Genomic DNA, 25,184 nt, shown 5'->3' with positions numbered 1-25,184 from the left:
CCTTCTTCTCTGTTTTCCCAGAAAACATTTAATATAGTTACTCTTAAATGGTCTTTATTCAAGTAAAAAATGAATGAAAAGATTTGTGAAATGCCTACTACTGGCTCATTTATTTGACTCGGAAGATGAAATTCAGATCCTGCCCAGGTCTCGTTTTCTTCTAATATGCAGGATGATTATTACTATTATTAGTACAAGTAAAAGTATTAGTATTAGTACAAGTACTAGTAAAAAAGGGACTTCCCTGGTGGTGCAGCGGCTAAGACTGTGCTCCCGAAGCAGCAGGGCCCGGGTTTGATTCATTCTCAGGGAACTAGATCCTACCTGCCACAACCAAAGATCCCACATGCTGCAGCTAAGACTCAGTGCAGCCAAATAAATACATGAATGAATAACACACAAAAATAAGCCCCGGGATGGCAGTTCATATGCATAAAAAATAACACAGAAAATCTAATCAAGTGCTTGATCTAATTCTTTCACTTTTATTAAAGTGTCTCCGCCATTAGCTGCTCCAGGATGACACTAGAAAAGCATCCCATGACAGTTTTATATACCTTAAGATGTGTCCTAGCCTAGCACCAGCATTTGGTGATAGGGCAGTGGGTCAATAAATGAAATACTAGATAAGGAATACTAATAAAAATTTTATTGTACAAAATTAAGGCCTTCACAGTTCACTAAGGCTAAACAGAGACTACGTAACCTTTTAAATCCTTTACAAAAAGCTCACATACACTTCCCCTTTCCCAGCTATTAAAATGAACTGATCAAATGTTATCAAAACGAAAGCTATAAATAACACTGAGTCCTTTAAAGACAGCTATCCCAAATGTTATTTTTTGGCATAGGTGATCTTCATGGCATGGGACGGAGTGATCTTAAATCCCTGCAGAGCATCCCTAGCAGCTCCAGCCTGTCCATCATTTTCAAATTCAACAAAAGCGATGTCATGCCTCCCAGGTACCAAACGTACTTCCTTGAAACCAGGGAACCTATAACGAATGAAAACAATGCTTATATATGTAAACAATTTATATATATACAAATATAGAAATGACATCAAATACAAAATGTCTATTCTGTATTTGTTAAGCAACATCATGATATATGTCCAGGAAAATGATCACATCCCACCAAGAATCCTGAGTGGGATGAAAGAGCCTGAAATATAATTAATACCATGAAAAGAACTGTAGGAATCATGTAAGCCAATTCTATTTCTGTCACTTCATCAAAGCTTTGTCTTCTAGTTTACTTATCAATTAGAATTAATAATTCAAACGTTAGAGGTAATTCAACTTATTTGCTTAATCTGCATACTGGTCTCAATTCATGATTAATCCTGGAGCAAATCAATGAAGCCGTAAGGAATTATTGTATGGTATACAAATGGATTCAACCCAGGGAAGTGCTATCTGTCCTGTCAGGAGGCTCTCAGAACACAGACTGTTTATGAAAGCACTTACTGATTAAACAGCATGGAGAGCATCATCTCATTAGTCTCTTCTGGTAGATTATTAAGGAATAAGATGTAGTTTGGAGGGTAATCAGGAACCTATTAAAAAGAAAAGGCCAAGTCAACTTAGAAGTATAAAAAGCATACCAAGTCACTTTGGCTCTTACATTTAAATCTAAATTTCAGAGTATTACATTCCACAGTGTAAGGCTTATGAAATCTTACCACATCAAGCTCTAAAGGTGAAAAACAGTGACACCAGAGAAGTAAACAAAACCTAACAGTAATTAAGATTGACATTCAAGTCACTTAGGAAATATTTGGAAGATTATAAATCTTATCAACAGTTTTTAAGTATTTAAGTATTTAATTAACAGTATTTAAAATAATATTTAATATTTAAGTTTTAAGCATCTGGAGGCAGCTGGAATATCTGGATTATATAACTGGTCTTAACAAAACCAGAGATGGCATTGGTGTCACCCGTCCTCAGCTGCTTAACCCTCAGATACTCAATCCTACTGCATACTACCTCCCAATGTGTGAGAAAACTAAAAAAAGAAAAAAAAAAAAGATTTCCACTTAGTGCTACAACTACGGAGCCCATGCTCTGCAACAAGAGAAGCCACTGCAATGAGAAGCCCGCACACCGCAGCTAGAGTGTAGCCCCCACTCACACAACTAGAGAAAGTTTGTGCATAGCAACGAAGACCCAACGTAGCCAAAAATAAATAAATTGAAAAAGAGAAAGTTTCCATGTAGAACCCATATTTGGCGATTTTTACTGTTTTTCCCAAGTAAATGAGAGTAAATTTCATGGGAGAAAAAAGATGAAATGTAAAGAACTTAGCGCTTAGAGAATTATGTGCTGGACTATAGTTGCTGACAGACTTCAAAGTAGTAGAAAATGCAAGAAACTTAAAATCAGAGGAGGAAAACCTCAGTGGTGCAAGGAATTCCCTGGATGTAAGGATCCTGTCAGACCCTAGTACCTAAGGGACCAAGTGGGAAACCATTAGTGTATAACTCAAGATTTCTGAGGCCTTTATTGGGAAGATTTAGTAGAGTTTCCTGATAAATCTATATTGTGCTAAGTTGCTTCAGTTGTGTCTGACTCTTTGCAACCACATGGACTATAGCCGCCAGGGTCTTCGGCCCATGGAATTCTCCAGGCAAGAAAACTGGAGCGGTTGGCCATTTCCTCCTCCAGGGGATCTTCCCAATCCTGGTAAGAACACATGTCTCCTGCAGCTCCTGCACTGCCGGTGGATTCTATACCGTGGAGTCACTGGGTAAAGATCTGCATCAGGAGACTTAAACATATATGTATTGAGGAAATAAGAACAAAGGTAACTATAGAACAACTTTGCTCTTTGAGAAAAGATGGGTTAGTGCTTTAGCCAAAGGGAATGGATTCCAAGCAACAAGCCCGAAAAGCTCTGGGCCACATCATGTGAAGAAAACAACCATTCTGCTTCTTATTTTTATAGAACTTAGAATATATTGCTTAATCCTGTCATTGATCATTGTGGGAAGCAAGGAATAAAGTCAGGTTTTGTTTTCTTCTTAAAGAAAAAGAAAATGTTTTGAGGAAGGAGGTTCCACATTATTGTGGCTTATAGATGGAATCATTTTCAGTTTTTGGAGACATGAGGGTTGTTGTACATTACTGCTATTGTTTTGTAATTTTATTTTAAAGTAAGTATCACATGGGAAAAAATATTACCTGAGGATTTGGTGTTGCATTTCCTTGGGTATTAGCTGAATTTGGTGTTCCCTAAAGGAAAAAGAGTGAGAAACAGTTAAAACTTCCAATCCCTCTGAAAAAGTAGCAAGTGTTTAAAATTACTGCACTAAAAATAAGATTAACATAGATTTTTTTATTCCATTTTATTTTGAGAATTTACATCTTAAAACTCTGACTCAAACATTTATGTATTTGTAACTTGTCAAATATTTTTGAAAGGTCTGTATCATAAAAGTCAACCTCTAAGTTTCAAAATTATGGAGAAATACATAGGAGAAAAACCAAGGACCAGCCTTTCTCACTTTTCTTTTTTTAAAACAACTAGAAAAAAAACTCAAGCATTATACTTATTAAAACTGATTCCTAATTACTTTCAATCCCAAAGTAACTAGTTTTTGGATGATAATTTCACCTTTATCTGGAATTTTTAAATTAGATTTTTGAATTTATGAACTGTTCAAAGAAGACTGATTTCAGTGGAATACTAAATAAAGATAAAATCTATAGTATTATTTATACACAGAACTTGAAAAATAAGCCAACAGATACTAACATATTTTGGATAATGATGGAGGAAGGAGGATGGATGCAAATTCAAATAAAACTGTCTGATATACAGCAAAATAGGAACTTCTGCCCATCTTACCTGACCAGGCTTTTTGTTCACAGTTGCTGCAGCCTGTTCCACAGGTTTGGCTTTCTTCTTTTCTTTTTTCTTTTCTTTGTCAGCAAAAGTGCCACGCATTTTAGATATTATATCAGAATCTGTTTTGGCATACTGGATTCGCTGTTTTAATTATTTTTTAAAAAGTTATTTTTCATCTACACTTGTCATTAATATTTCAAATTTCATTACACAAATATGAGCTAATTTTAAACACATCCTGAAGGAAATCTGTCAAGTATGCTGAGTGCCAACAGAAAATAAATTGTGGCCCTGATTTGCAACTGAGACAAGGTTAGATTCAACTGTGTTTATTTGAAGAACCATAGATTTTCATATGGGATAAACAGGACTTGGAAAAATCTGTACCACTGATCCTCTCCATTAAAAGACAGAAAAGAGTACACTGGAAAGCTGTCTATACCTTACAGGAATGTTCGACAGGTCAAGCTGTGCATGGAGTTTGTTACTTCTCAAGTTAAAGTACTGAAGACTGAGAATGACTTTTCTTTGAATCTGGAATATTACTTTTAAACGAAATAATGAATAGTGGCATCAACTTAAATTTTAAAAGCTTTGAAAGGAAATAAGATGGCATCATAGCTGTGCAACCAGGCCACTTGCATGAATAATACGCCACGCGCAGCATAAAACTTTTCTTTCCTGGGGTCCAGAAAGCTGAAACTACCTCTCTGATCATATTGAAACACCAGATCTACCAATTCCTCTCTATGGTTGTCTTCTATGGCAAGAATTAGAAAAAGTGACATTTTACAATATACAGGTTTGCTAATGTACAGCTCAGGGAACTCTACTCAGTACTCTGTGACTTAAAATGGGAGGGAAATCCAAAAAAGAGGGGATGTAGGTATACATAGGGCTGATTCACTTTGCTGTATAGTAGAAACTAACACAACACTGCAGAGCAACTATACTCCAACAGAAATTAATTTTTAAAAATAATGAAGGTTTGAAAACAAAGAATTCGTTAAAACCAAGAGCAGCTCTTTCCTCTCTTTGATGTTAACTAGAGATGACTATATGGGGGAAACAAGAGGAGGGCAAGCCTCTCACAACATCTCCATCCCTTCAGTCAGTCAGTTCAGTTGCTCAGTTGGGTCCAATTCTTTGAACTCCGTGGACCGCAGCACACCAGGCCTCCCTGTCCATCACCAACTACTGGAACTTACTCAAACTCATGTCTGTTGAGTCAGTGATGCCATCCAACCATCTTATCTTCTGTCGTCCCCTTCAACCTTTCCCAGCATCAGGGTCTTTTCCAGTGAGTCAGTTCTTTGCATCAGGTGGACAAAATATTGGAGTTTCAGCTTCAGCATCAGTCCTTCCAATGAATTTTCAGGACTGATTTCCTTTAGGATGGACTGGTTGGATCTTGCAGTGCAAGGGACTCTCAAGTCTTCTCCAACATCACAGTTTAAAAGCATCAATTCTTCAGCACTCAGCTTTCTTTATAGTCCAACTCTCACATCCATACATGACTACTGGAAAAACCATAGCTTTGACTAGATGGACCTTTGTTGGCAGAGTAATGTCTCTGCTTTTTAATATGCTATCTAGGTTGGTCATAACTTTTCTTCCAAGGAGCAAGTGTCTTTTAATTTCATGGCTGCAGTTACCATCTGCAGTGATTTTGGTGCCCCCCAAAATAAAGTCTGTCACTGTTTCCACTGTTTCCCTATCTATTTGCCATGAAGTGATGGGAGCGGGTGCCATGATCTTAACTTTTCAATGTTCAGTTTTAAGCTAGCTTTTTTGCTCTCCTCTTTCGCTTTCATCAAGAGGTTCTTTAGTTCTTCTTCACTTTCTGCCATAAGGGTGGTGTCATCTGCGTATCTGAGGTTATTGATACTTCTCCCGGCAATACTGATTCCAGCTTGTGCTTCTTCCAGCCCAGCGTTTCTCATGATGTACTCTGCATATAAGCTAAATAAGCAGGGTGACAATATACAGCCTTGACGTACTCCTTTTCCTATTTGGAACCAGTCTGTTATTTCATGTCCAGTTCTAACTGTTGCGTCCTGACCTGCATATAGGTTTCTCAAAAGGCAGATCAGGAGGTCTGGTATTCCCATCTCTTTAAGACTTTCCCAGTTTGCTGTGATCCACACAGTCAAAGGCTTTCGCGTAGTCAATAAAATAAAAGTAGATTTTTTTTGTAACTCTCTGGCTTTTTTGATGATCCAAAAGATGTTGGCAATTTGATCTCTGGTTCCTCTGCTTTTTCTAAATCCAGCTTGAACATCTGGAAGTTCACGGTTCATGTACTGTTGAAGCCTGGCTTGGAGAATTTTGAGCAGTACTTTGCTAGTGTGTGAGATGAGTGCAACTGTGTAGTAGTTTGAGCATTCTTTGGCAGTGCCTTTCTTTGGGATTGGAATGAAAACTGACCTTTTCCAGTCCTGTGGCCACTGCTGAGTTTTCCAAATTTGCTGGCATATTGAGTGCAGCACTTTCACAGAATCGTCTTTTAGGACTGGAAATAGCTCAACTGAAATTCTATCACTTCTACTAGCTTTGTTTATAGTAATGCTTCCTAAGGCCCACTTGCCTTCACATTGCAGGATGGTCTGGCTCTAGGTGAGTGATCACACCATCATGATTATCTGGGTCATGAAGATCTTTTTTGTACAGTTCTTCTGTGTAGTCTTGCCACCTCTTCTTAATATCTTGATTCTGTTAGGTCCATACCACTTCTGTCCTTTACTGTGCCCATCTTTGTATGAAATGTTCCCTTGGTATGGCTAACTTTCTTGAAAAGATCTCTAGTCTTTCCCATTCTATTGTTTTCTTCTATTTCTTTGCAATGATCACCGAGGAAGGCTTTCTTATCTCTTCTTGCTATTCTTTGAAACTCTGCATTCAAATGGGTATCTCTTTCCTTTTTTCCTCTGCCTTTCACTTCTCTTCTTTTCACAGCTATTTGTGAGGCCTCCTCAACCATCTTGCCTTTTTGCATTTCTTTTTCTTGGGGATGGTCTTGATCCCTGTCTCCTGTACAATGTCACGAACCTCCATCCATACTTCTTCAGGCACTTTATCAGATCTAATCCCTAATCTATTTCTCACTTCCACTGTATAATCATAAGGGATTTGATTTAGGTCATACCTGGATGGTCCAGTGGTTTTCCGTACTTTCTTCAATTGAAGTCTGAATTTGGCCGTAAGGAGTTCATGATCTGAGTCACAGTCAGCTCCTGGTCTTGTTTTTCCTGACTCTATAGAGCTTGTCCATCTTTGGCTGCAAAGACTATAATTAATCTGATTTCGGTACTGACCATATGGTGATGTCCATGTGTAGAGTCTTCTCTTGTGTTGTTGGAAGAGGGTGTTTGCTATAACCAGTGCGTTCTCTTGGCAAAATTCTATTAGCCTTTGCCCCGCTTCATTCTGCACAAGGCCAAATTTGCTTGTTACTCCAGGTGTTTCTTGACTTCCTATTTTTGCATTCCAGTCCCCTATAATGAAAAGGACATCTTTTGGGGGTGTTAGTTCTAGAAGGTCTTGTAGGTCTTCACAGAACCATTCAACTTCAGCTTCTTCAGCTTTACTGGTTAGGGCATTACAATGGTCATCTGAGTTAAATTCACCCACTCCAGTCCATTTTAGTTTGTTGATTCCTAAAATGTTGATGTTCACTCTTGCCATCTCCTGTTTGACCACTTCCAATTTGCCTTAATTCATGGACGTAATATTCCAGGTTCCTATGCAATACTGCTGTTTATACCATCGGACTTTACTTCCATCACCAGTCACATCCGCCACTGGGTTCTGTTTTTGCTTTGGCTCTCTCTCTTCACTCTTTGTGGAGTTATTTTTCCACTAGTCTCCAGCAGTATCCTGGGCACCTACCAACCTGGGGAGTTCATCTTTCAGTGTCCTATCTTTTTGCCTTTTCATACTCCATCCCTTAGGCTTCTTCTGATTGCAGGACTTCCTCCAAGTGGACTTAACCCTGCCAGCAACTTTGTTAGTCTTGCACATCATCATCTAACCAAAAGGAGCAGATCTGGGCTAACTCTGACTTGGTCCAGGGATTTTCTCCCAACTCCCCTGGGTCTTCAACCTTCTTCTGACCTGAGAAGATCTTGGGTGATCTTGTGCTTATCCCTATGGCCTGTGAAAAACTCTCACCTCAGGCCTCGCTCTTAGCTGGCTGGTCTAGAGCAGCAGTTCTCGAGTTGAGGAGAATCTGCCCACCAGCACACAGCTGGCACTGCTGGCTGGAGACACTGCATCGTCACGCTAAGTGGGCAGAGGCCAGACATGCTGTTAAACACTCTCCAATGAACCAGGAAGCCCGAACAATAAAAAAAAAGTTATTCAGTTCAAAATGTCAATAGTGCCAGTGTTGAAAAATAGTAGACTAAATACTGATGAGAGATAAAAATTCACCCAGAGCTTAGAGAAGGCACAAGATTTACATTTATACCAGAGGTTTCAAGACAGACACCCTTAGGAAGATGGTTTCACTTTACTGAGGTATTTTTGGAATTAAAGAATCAAATGTCCTTGAATCACAGAGAATAATTTTGTTCTGAGTTCCAAGTCATAGACAATTTTGCTCATTTCTGATCTGGTATGTTGGCGTTAAAATAAAAGAGCAACTGAAACCACCTAAGCAAATATAAGCAAGGTAGCTCAAGGAACACTCTTCCCCTCCCCCAGGATGCTGGAGACCTGGCGGTACCTCCTACTTTCCTGAAGGCAGAGAAGAGACCTCCTGAAACACCTCCAACACGAGATCAGTCTAATGGGCTTGTCCCTTTGATTTTTAGTAACTAGCTGGCAAGGTGAAGCCGGTGCCAAATGCAGCAAACAATTTCCAGCTTTCCTGGCCTTCAATCCCAGGCATATGCAAAACGTGTCATCCCAACTTAACAAACAGTCCTAAAACCCTGTATGGGAATAAATGGCTTCTCCATACTAACGTAATTTCAGATTTAAACTAAAACCCAGTCTTATGCTACTACCAGCTGAGATCTCAATTATGCTGGTTCTTCATGCTACTGAGAAAGATAAACTGGTTTCCGGAAATGCCAATTTACTGTAAGTTGGGGTAGGTAGGTAGGTACTACCCCTTCTCAGTTTTTCTGGAATACGACTTTTCAAACATACGATGGTGGGAAACAGTCAGGTGGGAAATGATGGGAAAAGGAGCACTGGATAGAGGATGGGCAGAAAATGTGTGGCAGTTTAACAGACAAAAAGTGCTCAGTCCTGAATTAAACAGTGCAATACCGAGGTCCGTGGAGTGCTGACTATGCCAACACTGCCTGGTATTCTGCGTTAGGTCTTCTTAGGACACAGACAAACCCTTCCATCTGCACACCTTCTGTGGCTGCTTCTTCAACTATAAAAGCAGTTTAAGGAGCTGCAAAAGAGATCATCTGGCTCGTAAAGCCTAAAATATTTACTATCTGGCCCTTTACAGATCAGATGCCTATCCTAATTGAGGGGAAAAAAACATCACAATATTGGATGTCAGCAGATTACCTTTCAAGTCCTGACGATGCCACTGGTTACAGTAACATAAGATTTCTGTGCCTGATTTTTAATTTGTAAAAAGAGATCACAGTGGTATTCTGCACTACAGATTATGGGCCAAATCCAGCCCATGGCCTGTTTTTGTATGGCCTATGAGTTAAGAACTTTTTTCTTTCTTTTTACCATTTTTAAAGGGTTATTTAAAACACACACACACACACACACACACACACACACAGGAATGTGCAATACAAACTCTGTGGTCCACAAAGCTTGTATTATCTGGTCCTTTATAAAAGAGTTTTTGCTTGCCTGTAAATTTGACCAAAAAATATTCAGTCTGCTTCTTCTTCTTTTTTTTTAAATAGGTGGTGAAATGGAACATGCACAAAAAGCCAGTTAATGGCAGAACCAGAATGAGAACATGGGACCTTGAAACTCTCGGCCTCGGCTCTTTCCCCAACACCCCTTCCCATCACATTCCAGTTCCAGAAGAAAAGCACTAAAATCCATACCCAAGGGAGACTGTACCCATTCAAACACCAAGAGACCTCTGGATTATACACTCTGTCTCCAGCCTGATCCAATCCTCTACCACCTCTGACTTATACCAATGCCTCCTGAGTTCCCTGCTTCCCTTCCCACAATTCAACTTTGACCCAACAGCTAAACGTGAAATCTCAGGTCTCTCCTGAGTTTAAAACTGTCCTTAGATCAGCGCTTTGACTGCATAGTGTCTAAAGTTCAGTATTTCACTATGGTATTTTTTGAAATTTCGGACTGGATTTCCTCTTTGACTCACCATTTTTGTTTTGTGTTGTTTTACAAGTTTACAAACAGAGGTTTCTTTTTAATCTTCTGAGTAATTAATTTATAGTTCTTAGTTCTTTTGAGAGGACAGTATTGCCTATACTGCCATTGTTCTTAAAATATTCTACATCTTCTTTGCTTTTGCCCATCTGAAGTATCATAACTCAAAAAGTGAATATTACAAACTCTACTACTGTGTTTCTATAAAAATAAATACATAAATGAACCCCAGCCCACTACACAGAAGGCAGAAAGCAACAGCCACACTGTCAAGGGTATATTTACAAATCTACCATACCATTAATAGTGATTAAAGCCAAAATAAGATTGATTTACCATTGGTTTGCCATAAAATGGAAATCCTTGTAACTGTCTCAAGGCATTTGTAGATGAGCCCAGTTCCTTAAATATAACAAAGGCTTGTCCCCTCATCTTCATGGTCTTCAAAGCAACGATATCTACCACGTGGCCAAACTGAGAAAACAGGGCATACAGGGATCTCTTCAATTCTGCACAAAATTAGAGGGGAAACAAGGCATCTGTGGATGAAACTATGACTGAAATTCTTCTTAAAATGACATTGCACTGAATGCACTCCGCTCATTTATTTATACAAAGTTACATATTTTAATAACATACTATTCCCAATGGCTGTTTAATTTTAAGAGTTTCTGAAATGGTTTCATCTGAGTGAAAACAGATTCAACACATCTTCAGCCCCTACTTATTTTTAATCTTTAAAAAGCCTTAAAGTCTTTACACAATAAGGGATAAACCATTATTTCACGCAGTGAGAAAGATGACTAGATGGGAACTTTTGAAGCTGTATAATTTTTAAGATGGTAGTAAATAAACACACTAGTTTTTTAAAAAAACACTTACCTTCCTTTTTAATTTTGTCATTCATATTGTTGATATAAATTGTATGATTTGGTCTGATATCCATGTTTTGTGTTAAACTGTTCCAATAGCCTAAGAAGACAATAAATATTCTGTTACTAAACGGAGGATTCGTTCACGTCATAGGGTGGCATTAAGGACATAGAACAAAGGTACTGACTTTTCAATTCTTTCAGCCCCAAATGTCAGTTTGAAAACTGAAAATATCAGTTTGGGGGTAGTCTTTAAAACCTCTCCAAAACTTGCGAGCCCTCCTTTTGAAAGAAAAGAACAGTTCTCAGGTCGAAAACTTGGTGCTGCACCATTATCTAGTCAATTTTTAATAATATTCCTTTATTCCATACTTTTATTTTTATAACCTATTTCTTCCATGACAAGTGAGACTGTTTTTTTCCATCTGCCTAATGAAACTTTTCCTTTTAAACAATATTTAAAAATTGAATAGATTTGGTGAAAAATGAAAAAACAAGCTAACAAATGCATGTTCAGTAAAAATCATGATACAGAACATTAATGAAATTTGCTAAGAATCCTTGCATGGGTACTCTCATAAAGGACTTCCATATTATTGCTTAATTTACACACACCATCACCAACAGTCCTGATTCCAAAGTCAAATGGAACCGACTTGAAACGCTGGTATAGTACAGCATGATGGTTAAAAACTCAGTTATCTAGTGCCAGTGGATTTGAATTCAAATCTTTCTATGCTTCTTACTAGCTGCTTGACTGATGGCAAATTCCTTAATTTCACAGGTTCATATCTGTAAAATGGGGATGGTGATTTGCTAATAGAGCTCAGAAGACTAAATGAGATAAAATTCTTTGCAGCTTTAGAATGAGCAGTAAGCACTTACAACAGCTGTCACTGCTGTTTATCACAGAATAAAGCACGGATTCCCAGGTGGCTCAGTGGTAAAGCATCGGCCTGTCAACGCAGGAGACGCGGGCCTGAACCATGGGTCATGAAGATCCCCTGAAGGAAATGGCAACCCACTCCAGTATTCTTGCCTGGGAAATCCCATGGATAGAGGAGCCTGGCGGAATACAGTCCATGGGGTCGCAAAGAGTGGAACATGATTTGGCGACGAAACAAGAAGTTAATGCAAGTTCTTTCCCACGGTTACATAGGTGATACGCAGGAGGCCTGAAAATTCAACCCTTGTTTTCTGTCTCTTGCACTTTTATTTCACACCCACCACACTATTTCATTTTTCCCACTCTTTTAGTCGCGAATTGGGACCTTGCTTTATTCCCTGATAACCCACATATACCTTCATTTCACGAACATTTACACTCATAGTACTTGCATAGCGTAGGATGTCTGACAAGCAAAACGCCTACAGACAAGGACTGTTCTTCTGTAGGTTAATAGGTGAAAGGTAACGCAATCCCAAAGAAAGGCAATGCCAAAGAATGCTCAAACTACCGCACAATTGCACTCCTCTCACATGCTAGTAAAATAATGCTCAAAATTCTCCAAGCCAGGCTTCAGCAATACGTGAACCATGAACTCCCTGATGTTCAAGCTGGTTTTAGAAAAGGCAGAGGAACCAGAGATCAAAGTGCCAACATCCGCTGGATCATGGAAAAAGCAAGAGAGTTCCAGAAAAACATCTATTTCTGCTTTCTTGACTATGCCAAAGCCTTTGACTGTGTGGATCACAACAAACTGTGGAAAATTCTGAAAGAGATGGGAATACCAGACCACCTGACCTGCCTCTTGAGAAATCTGCATGCAGGTCAGGAAGCAACGGTTAGAACTGGACATGGAACAACAGACTGGTTTCAGATAGGAAAAGGAGTGCGTCAAGGCTGTATATTGTCACCCTGCTTATTTAACTTATATGCAGAGTACATCATGAGAAACACTGGACTGGAAGAAGCACAAGCTGGAATCAAGATTGCCGGGAGAAATATCAATAACCTCAGATATGCAGATGACACCACCCTTATGGCAGAAAGTGAAGAGGAACTAAAAAGCCTCTTGGTGAAAGTGAAAGAGGAGAGTGAAAAAGTTGGCCTAAAGCTCAACATTCAGAAAACGAAGATCATGGCATCCAGTCCCATCACTTCATGGGAAATAGATGGGGAAACAGTGGAAACAGTGTCAGACTATTTTTCTGGGCTCCAAAATCACTGCAGATGGTGACTGCAGCCATCAAATTAAAAGACACTTACTCCTTGGAAGAAAAGTTATGACCCACCTAGACAGCATATTCCAAAGCAGAGACATTACTTTGCCAACAAAGGCCCGTCTAGTCAAGGCTATGGTTTTTCCAGTGGTCATGTATGGATGTGAGAGTTGGACTGTGAAGAAGGCCAAGCGCCGAAGAATTGATGCTTTTGAACTGTGGTGTTGGAGAAGACTCTTGAGAGTCCCTTGGACTGCAAGGAGATCCAACCAGTCCATTCTGAAGGAGATCAGCCCTGGGATTTCTTTGGAAGGAATGATGCTAAAGCTGAAACTTCAGTACTTTGGCCACCTCATGAGAAGAGCTGACTCACTGGAAAAGACTCTGATGCTGGGAGGGATTGGGGGCAGGAGGAGAAGGGGACGACCGAGAATGAGATGGCTGGATGGCATCAAGGACTCGATGGACGTGAGTCTGAGTGAACTCCGGGAGATGGTGATGAACAGGGAGGCCTGGCGTGCTGCGATTCATGGAGTCGCAAAGAGTCGGACACGACTGAGCGACTGAACTGAACTGAACGTCTCTCAGAGGTTTGAGACCCCTAAACTGAATCTTGGTGGACTGGTGACTCGAAGACGATGAAGGGAAGGAAGTGACAGGGATCAAACTGAGCAGGGGCGCCGGGAGTCGCCTTCCGGATTCAAAAGGGGAGCCTCTGGGAGGCCCCTGAGAACGCACGGCGCGCGGTAATCGCCTCGCATACGCGAAGGTTATCCGTAACTTCACACGCGCGAGGGTGCCGGCTCTCCAGACGCAGCGACGTCCGCCCACGGGCTCCGCCCGAAGCCCCAGGAAGCGGCCACGCCATGCCCGGCCCCTAAGTGTCCCCCCTAAGGCAAGCTCTAAGTCCAGGGGCCTCGCCAGACCCGAGCGTCAGTTTCCAGGCCTTCCTCGGCGACCCACCACGAACCCTCGGCTGCATACATTCCGGCCCCAGCGCAGCGGACCGCTTGTTCTCGGCTCCCGCAGGGGAAGGTTTGCCTAAGCTGCAACCCGCAGCCAGAAGAGAGAAGAGAGCGAAGAAAAAAACCCCGCCAACTCACCGAACAGGTCCTCCACGTCCCGTAACAGCCACAAGCCAGAAGCCGGAAGCCGAACCAGCCACCGGAAATGACGCTACCACGCACGTCAATCGAAAGCCGATCAGTCAAGAAGCCGAGCCCAGAGTGGATCGATGTCCGTCGGTCTAGACCACAGTAAGTAATCGCTCTGAGCATGCGCACACCTGGTGGATGGGGAGAACAGGTGTGAAGGGGAAACGGGGTAAGGGAAATAGGCCTGGGGGAATTCTGTGGGTTTAACTCGAATTCTGGGGGAGCGCAGTAAGAGTATAAGGACAGACGGTGATCAGTTCCGTCACCATGAGTTAGCGCTGTTCAACCTAGAACATCCTGATAAACACATCTGTGGGCTTCCCTAGTGGTTCAGACGGTAAAGAATTAGCCTGCAATGCGGGAGACCTGGGTTCGATCCCTGGGTTGGGAAGATTCCCTGGAGGAGAGGGCATGACAACCCACCCCGGTATTCTTGCCTGTGAAATCCCGTGGACAGAGGAGCATGGTGGCCTGCACTCCATGGGGTGGTCCAGTTGGACATGACTGGACACGACAAACACACCGGTAAGTTGAAAGCACTGTAAGATGCAACTGAGGACACATGTAATAACACCTAACCTACCCAGCATCACACATTTAATCCAGACCTATCACAAAGGTGCTCAGAACACTCACAGTAGCCTTTTTGTTGTTGAGTCACTCAGTCGTGTCCAACTCTTTGCAGCCCCATGGACTGCAGCACGCCAGCCTTCCCTGTCCTGCAGCATCTCCTGGAGCTTGCTCAAACTCATGTCCATTGAGTTGGTGATGCCATCCAACCATCTCATCCTCTGTCATCCCCTTCTCCTCCTGCCTTCAATCTTTCCCAGCATCAGGGCCTTTCCTAACGAATCAGTACTTCACATCAGGTGACCACTGTATTGGAACTTCAGCTTCAGCATCAGTCCTTCCAATGGATATTCAGGATTGATGCCCTTTAAGATTGACTGGTTGGATCTCCTTGCAGTCCAAGGGACTTGCAAGTGTCTTCTCCAACAACACAGTTCAAAAGCATCAATTCTTTGGTGCTCAGCCTTCTTTATGGTCCAACTCTCACATCCGTACGTGACTACTGAAAAAACCATAATTTGACTAGAGGGACCTTTGTTGGCAAAGTAATGTCTCTGCTTTTAATATCCTGTCTAGGTTGGTCATAGCTTTTCTTCAAGGAGCAAGCTTCTTTTAATTTCACGGCTTCAGTCACCATAGGCAGTGATTTTAGAGCCCAAGAAAATAGTCTCTCACTGTTTCCATTGTTTCTCAAAATGTTTGCCATGAAATGATGGTACTGGATTCCAAGTCCTTCATTTTCTGAATGTTGAGTTTTAAGCCAGCTTTTTTATTCTCCTCTTTGACTTTCGTCATGAGGCTCATTAGTTCTTCGCTTTCATCCACAAGAGTGGTGTCATCTGCATATCTGAGGTTATTGATATTTCCCCCGACAATCTTGATTCCAGCTTGTGCTCTATCCAGGCTGGCATTTGGTATGATGTACTCTGCATATAAGTTAAATAAGCAGGGTGACAATATAGAGCCTTGATGTATTTCTTGCCCAATTTTGAACCAGTCCATTGTTCCATGTCCGGTTCTAACTGTTCCTTCTTGACCTGCATACGGATTTTTCAGGAGGCAGGTCAGGTGGTCTGATATTCCCATCTCTAAGTATTTTCCATAGTTTGTTGTGATCCACATAGTCAAAGGCTTGAACATAGTCAATGAAGCTGAAGTAGATGTTTTTCTGTAATTCTCTTCCTTTTTCTATGATCCAGTGAATGTTGGTAATTTGATCTCTGGTTCCTCTGCCTTTTCTAAATCCAGCTTGAACATCTGAAAGTTTTTGTTTCATGTACTGTTGAAGCCTGGCTTGGAGAATTTTGAGCATTACTTTGCTAGTGTGTGAGATGAGTGCAGTAGTTTGAACATTCTTTGGCATTGCCTTTCGTAGGGATTGGAAGGAAAACTGACCTTTGCCAGTCCCGTGGCCACTGCTGAGGTTTCCAAATTTGCTGGCATATTGAGTGCACCACTTCAGCAGCAGCATCTTTTAGGATTTGAAATAGCTCAGCTGGAATTCCATCACCTCCACTACCTTATAGTTGGGCAAAAATCCATACAAAGCCAATTTTATAATAAACATAATTAAACATCACGTGGAATTTGTTGAATACTACACTGAAAGTGAAAAACACAACAGCAGTCTGGGTACAGAATGTAGTTCACCCTCATGGTCACATGACTGACTGTATTGCAGGAAAATGGAAGGATGGTCATAACTCAGGTCTCCAGGAAGTCCCTGGGAGGGGCCACCAAGTAAGCATCCTTGGCTTCATGCAGGAAACATTTCAAGAGTCATGGTGGTAAAGTGAAAGCAGGTTTATTGAGAGGCAGGTTTACTGAGAGAGATAGACATTCCATAGGCAGAATACAGTCCATCTCAGTTGGTGAGAGTGGGGCTGTGGCGAGGGGCGTTAGTTTTTTATGAGCTAGATAATTTCATAGGCTAATAAATGGGAGGAATAATCCAACTATTTTAGGGAAGGAGGTGTTTCTGGGACTTGGGGTACTGCTCACTTTTTTAGTCTGCATTGCAGCTGTCATAATGCCTGTGGGCATGTTATTTAGCATATTCTAATGTATGACCTAAATCAAATCCCTTATGATTATACAGTGGAAGTGAGAAATAGATTTAAGGGCCTAGATCTGATAGATAGAGTGCCTGATGAACTATGGAATGAGGTTCGTGACATTGTACAGGAGACAGGGATCGAGACCATCCCCATGGAAAAGAAATGCAAAAAAGCAAAATGACTGTCTGGGGAGGCCTTACAAATAGCTGTGAAAAGAAGAGAGGCGAAAAGCAAAGGAGAAAAGGAAAGATATAGGCATCTAAATGCAGAGTTCCAAAGAATAGCAAGAAGAGATAAGAAGGCCTTCTTCAGTGATCAATGCAAAGAAATAGAGGAAAACAACAGATTGGGAAAGACTAGAGATCTCTTCAAGAAAATTAGAGATACCAAGGGAACATTTCATGCAAAGATGGGCTCCATAAAGGACAGAAATGGTATGGACCTAACAGAAGCAGAAGATATTAAGAAGAGGTGGCAAGAATACATGGAAGAACTATACAAAAAAGATCTTCATGACCCAGATAGTCATGATGATGTGATCACTAATCCAGAACCAGACATCTTGGAATGTGAAGTCAAGTGGGCCTTAGAAGCCATCACTACGGACAAAGCTAGTGGAGGTGATGGAATTCCAGTTGAGCCGTTTCAAATCCTGAAAGATGATGCTGTGAAAATGCTGCACTCAATATGCCAGCAAATTTGGAAAACTCAGCAGTGGCCACAGGACTGGAAAAGGTCAGCTTTCATTCCAATTCCAAAGAAAGGCAATGCCAAAGAATGCTCAAACTACGGCACAATTGCACTCCTCTCACATGCTAGTAAAGTAATGCTCAAAATTCTCCAAGCCAGGCTTCAGCAATACGTGAACCATGAACTCCCTGATGTTCAAGCTGGTTTTAGAAAAGGCAGAGGAACCAGAGATCAAAGTGCCAACATCCGCTGGATCATGGAAAAAGCAAGAGAGTTCCAGAAAAACATCTATTTCTGCTTTCTTGACTATGCCAAAGCCTTTGACTGTGTGGATCACAACAAACTGTGGAAAATTCTGAAAGAGATGGGAATACCAGACCAGCTGACCTGCCTCTTGAGAAATCTGTATGCAGGTCAGGAAGCAACGGTTAGAACTGGACATGGAACAACAGACTGGTTCCAAATAGGAAAAGGAGTACGTCAAGGCTGTATATTGTCACCCTGCTTATTTAAATTCTATGCAGAGTACATCATGAGAAACGCTGGACTGGAAGAAACACAAGCTGGAATCAAGATTGCCGGGAGAAATATCAATAACCTCAGATATGCAGATGACACCACCCTTATGGCAGAAAGTCAAGAGGAGCTAAAAGCCTCTTGATGAAAGTGAAAGAGGGGAGTGAAAAAGTTGGCTTAAAGCTCAATATTCAGAAAACGAAGATCATGGCATCCAGTCCCATCACTTCATGGGAAATAGATGGGGAAACAGTGGAAACAGTGTCAGACTTTATTTTTCTGGGCTCCAAAATCACTGCAGATGGTGACTGCAGCCATGAAATTAAAAGACGCTTACTCCTTGGAAGAAAAGTTATGACCAACCTAGATAGCATATTGAAAAGCAGAGACATTACTTTGCCGACTAAGGTCCATCTAGTCAAGGCTATGGTTTTTCCAGTGGTCATGTATGGATGTGAGAGTTGGACTGTGAAGAAGGCTGAGCACCGAAGAATTGATGCTTTTGAAGTGCGGTGTTGGAGAAGACTCTGGAGAGTCCCTTGGACTGCAAGGAGATCCAACCAGTCCATTCTGAAGGAGATCAGCCCTGGGATTTCTTTGGAAGGAATGATGCTAAAGCTGAAACTCCAGTACTTTGGCCACCTCATGAGAAGAGTTGACTCATTGGAAAAAACTCTGATGCAGGGAGGGATTGGGGGCAGGAGGAGAAGGGGACGACCGAGAATGAGATGGTTGGATGGCATCATGGACTGGATGGACTTGAGCCTGAGTGAACTCTGGGAGATGGTGATGGACAGGGAGGCCTGGCGTGCTGTGATTCATGGGGTCGCAAAGAGTCGGAAACGACTGAGCGACTGAACTGAACTGAATCGAATGTATCACAATGAGCATATAATAAGGCCCAGGGTCTAGCAGGAGCTTCCCAGGTGGTGCAGTGGTAAAGAACCCCCCGCTAATGCAGGTGATGTAAGAGATGTGGGTTCAATCCCCGGGTCAGGAAAATCCTCTGGAGGAGGAAATGGCAATCCACTCCAGTATTCTTGCCTGGAGAGTCCCATGGACAGAGGAGCCTGGTGGCCTACAGACCATGGAGTTGCAAAGAGTGGGACACGACTAAATAAGTCATAACAGCAAGGTCTACTAGATGTTGACTCTTCTGCCATCTTGAGTCTCATAGTTTCTAGCCAGTTTTCGTCGTGTCTTTTGTGGCTACCTCATTGTTTTCATGGCTGTGCCCTGCCCCTTCCTTCCTTCTAAGCTGGGAGCTGTGGTTTGCTGCCCAGCATTAGGACACAGTACCTACTGCATGTTGTCAGCACCGGAAAAGCTCAAAACTCGAGATCTGAACTTTGGTTTTCATTGAATGTGTGCCACTTTCCCATCTGCATTAAGTAAAAAAATCGTAAGTTGGATGATCATAATTTGGGGACCTTCTGATTGAAACAGAACTGGACCCTATTTTCCTTACCCCTAACCTGGCTGTCCTGGGTCTTCCAGAGGAGTGCTGTGGCCATAATAGTGTATGAGCCTGGTGCTGCTTATGGCTAGCTAACCCAAGTAGGGGATTTGGGGGATGTTCCTAGCAGCTGCCAAAATCATTTGTTTTGAGGATCCTCCCTGTTTCTCCCCTCAGCCCTGGCTGCCAACTTACGCTTTTCCTTGGTGACATGGAACTTTGCATTTGGGATGAGCTGACAAGCTCCAAGACCAGGTAAGTTCACCGGTGTGCACACAGGCTCCCTTCCCATCTGTGAGTTCTAGCAATGTTTGGGCATTCTTGCCAACTGGTTCTAATGTCTATCTGCCATTGATGAGTGTTCATAAGTGCCAGTGCTATTTGAGAATTCTTGCCAGTTGGTTCTGATGTGTGTCTGATGTTGAGGACTATTTGTGAACACTGACTGCTATTTTGGCACTTTTGCCAATTGGTTCTGAATGATGTCTGTCTGCCACTGAGGACCATTTGTGAGCATGAGGTGCCAGTTGGGCATTCTTGCCAATTTGTTTTGACTTCTCTCTACTGCTGAGCACCGTATGTGAGCAGTGAGTGTCATTTGGGTATTTTGCCAGTTGGTTCTGAGATCAGGCTACCAGTGAGGACCATCTGTGTCGGGCAAGTGTTCGTTTGGGACTCCGTACCAGTGACCCTCAGAGAGGGCTTATGATACACCTGTTGTTTGGTCTGTGAGTGTATATTCCACTTGTATGATTGGTACTCTTGTTGCTTTATGTAAAATGGGACGTTTAGGTTCAATTCATTAAGAAAAATTTTAGCTATGAAATTATGGCTACAAAAAAGAAAGATGATTTTTTTTGGACAATGTATGGCAGCAGTATTCTTTAGACTCTCGAGAAAATTGGTTAAGATAAAACTCTTGAAATTCAAAAAAAATCAGTTCTTTTGGCATATGCAGTTAGGGAAAGCTAGCTTGATAAAAAGTTTTTTTAGACCCTGAGAAATTAAAATATGAATAGGAGAAACTTTGAAGTTAATGCTTATCATGTCCTTGAAATACAAACAAAGTCCACTTTGCCTGGATCTTCAGCCCTGTACTTTGCCTGGATCTTCAGCCATTATATCTACTATTGTGGGCAAGAATCCCTTAGAAGAAATGGAGTGGCCATTATAGTCAGTAAGAGTCCAAAAGGCAGTATTTGGATGCAATCTAAAAAATGACAGAATGATCTCTGTTCATTTCCAAGGCAAACCATTAAATATCACAGTAATCCAAGTCTATGCCCCAATTAGAAATGCTGAAGAAGCTGAAGTTGAATGGTTCTGTGAAGAATTACAAGACCTTCTAGAACTAACACCCAAAAAAGATGTCCTCTTCATTATAGGGGACTGGAATGCAAAAGTAGGAAGTAAAGAGCTACCTGAAGTAATAGGCAAATTTGGCCTTGGAGTACAGAATGAAGCGGGGCAAAGGCTAACAGAGCTTTGCCAAGAGAATGCACTGGTCACAGCAAACACCCTCTTCCAACAACACGAGAAGACTACACATGGACATCACCAGATGGTCAACACTGAAATCAGATTGATTATATTCTTTCCAGCCAAAGATGGACAAGCTCTATACAGTCAGCAAAAACAAAAACAGGAGCTGACTGTGGCTCAGATCATGAACTCCTTACTGCCAAATTCAGACTTAAATTGAAGAAAGTAAGGAAAACCACCAGATCATTCAGGTATGACCTAAATCAAATCCCTTATGATTGTACAGTGAAGTGAGAAATAGATTCAAGGCATTAGATCTGATAGAGTGCCTGAAGAACTGTGGACGGAAGTTCATGACATTGTACAGGAGGTAGGGATCAAGACCATCCCCAAGAAAAAGAAATGCAAAAACGCAAAATGGTTGAGGAGGCCTCACAAATAGCTGTAAAAAGAAAAGAAGTGAAAGGCAGAGGAGAAAAGAAAAGAGATACCCATTTGAATGCAGAGTTTCAAAGAATAGCAAGGAGAGATAAGAAAGCCTTCCTCAGCGATCAATGCAAAGAATTAGAAGAAAACAATAGAATGGGAAAGACTAGAGAGCTCTTCGAGAAAATTAGAGATACCACAGGAATATTACATGCAAAGATGAGCACTATAAAGGAAAGGAATGATATGGACCTAACAGAAGTAGAAGATATTAAGAAGTGGCAAGACTACACAGAACTGTACAAAAAAGATCTTCATGACTCAGATAATTATGATGATATGATCACTCACCTAGAGCCAGACGTCCTGGAATGTGAAGACAAGTGGGCCTTAGGAAGCATCACTACGAACAAAGCTAGAGGAGGTGATGGAATTCCAGTTAAGCTATTTCAAATCCTAAAAGATGATGCTGTTGAAGTGCTGCACTCCATATGCCAGCAAATCTGGAAACTCAGCAGTGGCCACAGGACTGGAAAAGGTCAGTTTTCATTTCAATCCCTAAGAAAGGCAGTGCCAAAGAATGCTCAAACTACCGCACAATTGCACTCATCTCACACGCTAGCAAAGTACCACTCAAAATTCTCCAAGCCAGGCTTCAACAGTACGTGAACCATGAACTTCCAGATGTTCAAGCTGATTTAGGAAAGGCAGAAGGATAAGGAATCAAAATGCCAACATCTGCTGGATCATCAAAAAGCAAGAGAGTTCCAGAAAAGCATCTATTTCTGCTTTATTGACTATGCCAAAGCCTTTGACTGTGTGGATCACAACAAACTGTGGAAAATTCTTAAAGAGATGGGAATATCAGACCACCTGAGCTGCCTCCTGAGAAATCTGTATGCAGATCAAGGAGCAACAGTTAGAACTGGACATGGAACAACAGACTGGTTCCACATCGGAGAAAGAGTATGTCAAGGCTGTATATTGTCACCCTGCTTATTTAACTTATATGCAGAGCACATCATGAGAAACGCTGGGCTGGAGGAAGCACAAGCTGGAATCAAGATTGCTGGGAGAAATATCAGTAACCTGAGATATGCAGATGACACCACCCTTATGGCAGAAAGGAAATAACTAAAGAGCCTCTTGATGAAAGTGAAAGAGGACAGTGAAATAGCTGGCTTAAAACTCAACATTCAGAAAACTAAGACCCTGGCATCCAGTCCTATCACTTCAGGGCAAAAAATGGGGAAACAGTGGAAAGTGACAGACTTTATTTTTGGGGCTCCAAAATCATTGCAGATGGTGACTGCAGCCATGAAATTAAAAGACACTAACTCCTTGGAAGGAAAATTATGACAAACCTAGACAGCATATTAAAAAGTAGAGACATTACTTTACCAACAAAGGTCCATCTAGTCAAAGCTATGGTTTTTCCAGTAGTCATGTGTGGTTGTGAGAGTTGGACTATAAAGAAAGCTGAGCACTGAAGAATTGATGCTTTTGAACTGTGATGTTGGAGAAGACTCTTGAGAGTCCCTTGGACTGCAAGGAGATCCAACCAGTCCATCCTAAAGGAGATCAATCCTGGGTGTTCATTGGAAGGACTGATGCTGAAGCTGAAACTCCAATACTTTGACTAACTGATGCAAGGAACTGACTCATTGGAAAAGACCCTGATGCTGGGAGAGATTGAAGGCGGGAGGAGAAGGGTACAACAGAGGATGAGATGGTTGGATGGCATCACCGACAGTATGGACATTAGTTTGAGTGGTCTCTGGGGGTTGGTGATGGACAGGGAAGCCTGGCATGCCGCCGTCCATGGGGTTTCAAAGAGTCAGACACGACTGTGTGATTGAACTGAACTGAACTTAGCCCTGGGTTAATTGTAAAACCTCAAGTCAAGATGGGAAAAAAGGAGGGGAAGCCTTTTAAAATTGAGAATGTAAATTTGACTAGTCTGACTATTATCCATAAACTGGTGAGTTTAATTGCAATGCCTAATTCACGAAATATAAAAAAAAATGAGACCTCTGTCTGTATGTCTCAATATGTGTTTTTGTCTTCGGACAATATTGCTGAGGTTAATTTGTGAAGCAGCTCTATTTTATTGGCCTTAAAAAATTATAAGCATTTACAAATCAAAATAAATCTAAATTTACCTACTTTGGTCTTCTTGTAAGACTAAGAGGGAAACTAAAGATATTTTGGTTTATTAAACCAAATGCGTGTTGTACCACTGAAGAAAAATTTCGCTATGAAAAAACTGTATTTTTTTTGAGGTTACGGAATATGTTCTTCGTTTGCCAATCAGAAAATGCTGGTGTAACATTTCAATCTCTTGTTTCTTGGATTTTTTGGTTAAATTATTCAGGATTTAAAAATTGTGATATATAAAATGATAAGAGAAACATTTCAGTGTGTAAAGCAAATAGGATATGTGTTGTTGGCAAAAAAAAAGGTATAAAAATGGAATTATTTTTCTTGAGGAAAGATGATGATAATAATTTTATTCTACAGTTGTTTGTTTCTGGATGAGGAAATACAAGACAAATTTGTTTGGATCCAGAAAATAATAAAAGGTTCATGAAAAAGGGACTTTGAAAAAAGAATTTTGTATGTTGTCAGGATTAAGATTAGACTGAATTTAATTAGGTATATGAATTTTGCTATTAACAGTAAACTGATACAAGGCTGAACTGTTAAGAAAGCAAAATTATCTGGGAATATTAATCCATTTAGGTAACAGAGACTTCCAATGGAAAATAATTGTTTTTGTTTCTAATCTTACTTTAGACCCTAATGTTCAGGATGGAAAGGTTGTCCAGTGTGTTGTCACAGAGTGTAACTACTCACAATGTGTAGCACTGCTGGTGTTAAGTTTACTGCTTAAAGCACATGTACAATGTTTGTGTGACGGTTGGGTATAGATAAAATGTGTGGCCTATAGAGCATTTCCCTATTAACATAGGATATCTAACATGGTATCTTTTTAGTTTTCCCCCAACGTGGACAGCTAGGCAAGTATATAAACAAAAAGGAGCCCTTGCACCAAGGGATGTGGACGGGCCCAGAGCAGGCCAAAGAGCCGCTCTGGTGATGCTGGAAAAATGCATTGATTATCAGTGCTTGCCATGAAAGGAGCTACAATTAAAAGGGGAAAAGGACGGAAGAAATTTTCACATTTTGAGGTATGGGCAAGTCATCCTGGCCTATACGTGATTTATTAAACTTTAGGCTAACCAAAACAGCCTGTTTATGGCCTATTAAATATACATCGTACATCTGCTTTAACCACTAAGAGAAAAATATGACCAGAGAAAAATACAAAGGTACATTTTGATGATTATCCTCATTGTAATATGTCTAGTAATTTTCAAATGTTTGTCCAAGTACCATGGAAGTTTATTCCCTTTCTTTTCTCTTATTAAGGAGTATCAGAGAAAAGGAGGTTTGAAACAGAGCAGGACTCTATGTTCCCCCCTCCCCCCTGCCTGCTCCACCATGTCCTCTGCTTGCCTTTTGACTGTGGGAAACTTTAGTCAAAAGATAAATTTAATCAGAGAAGTGAGAAATGTGGAAACACAGGAAAACAAAGGAGACTAAATAATAA

At 41.1% G+C, this 25,184-nt stretch overlaps 1 protein-coding gene across 1 annotated transcript; it reads right to left on the bottom strand.

Annotated features, from left to right (window-relative positions):
• Positions 1–591: 591 nt before the first annotated feature.
• Positions 592–14,376, bottom strand: SNRPB2 (small nuclear ribonucleoprotein polypeptide B2). The gene is made up of 7 exons (XM_052651052.1): positions 14,324–14,376; positions 11,068–11,157; positions 10,522–10,694; positions 3,853–3,993; positions 3,186–3,236; positions 1,470–1,558; positions 592–995 (listed from the first exon to the last, which is right to left on the bottom strand). The coding sequence occupies exons 2-7, from the start codon at positions 11,129–11,131 to the stop codon at positions 836–838; spliced, it is 678 nt and encodes a 225-aa protein (XP_052507012.1). The 5' UTR covers positions 11,132–11,157; positions 14,324–14,376; the 3' UTR covers positions 592–835.
• Positions 14,377–25,184: the final 10,808 nt, after the last annotated feature.

This window comes from Budorcas taxicolor, chromosome 13 (assembly GCF_023091745.1).
Source record: "Budorcas taxicolor isolate Tak-1 chromosome 13, Takin1.1, whole genome shotgun sequence".
Taxonomy (NCBI): Eukaryota; Metazoa; Chordata; class Mammalia; order Artiodactyla; family Bovidae; genus Budorcas; species Budorcas taxicolor.
The sequence above is the reverse complement of the archived record's forward strand: the minus strand, read 5'-3'. Positions and strand labels throughout refer to the sequence as shown.

What these genes read in the sequence shown, in the direction of transcription:
- SNRPB2 (XM_052651052.1), bottom strand. Translation starts at nt 11,131, where the DNA reads ATGGATATCAGACCAAATCATACAATTTATATCAACAATATGAATGAC. An exon ending in TGAACAAAAAGCCTGGTCAG is followed by an intron (nt 3,237 to 3,852) that starts GTAAGATGGGCA and finishes TTTTTCCTTTAG; the next exon opens with GGAACACCAAATTCAGCTAA. An exon ending in ATGCAACACCAAATCCTCAG is followed by an intron (nt 1,559 to 3,185) that starts GTAATATTTTTT and finishes TCTTTTTAATAG; the next exon opens with GTTCCTGATTACCCTCCAAA.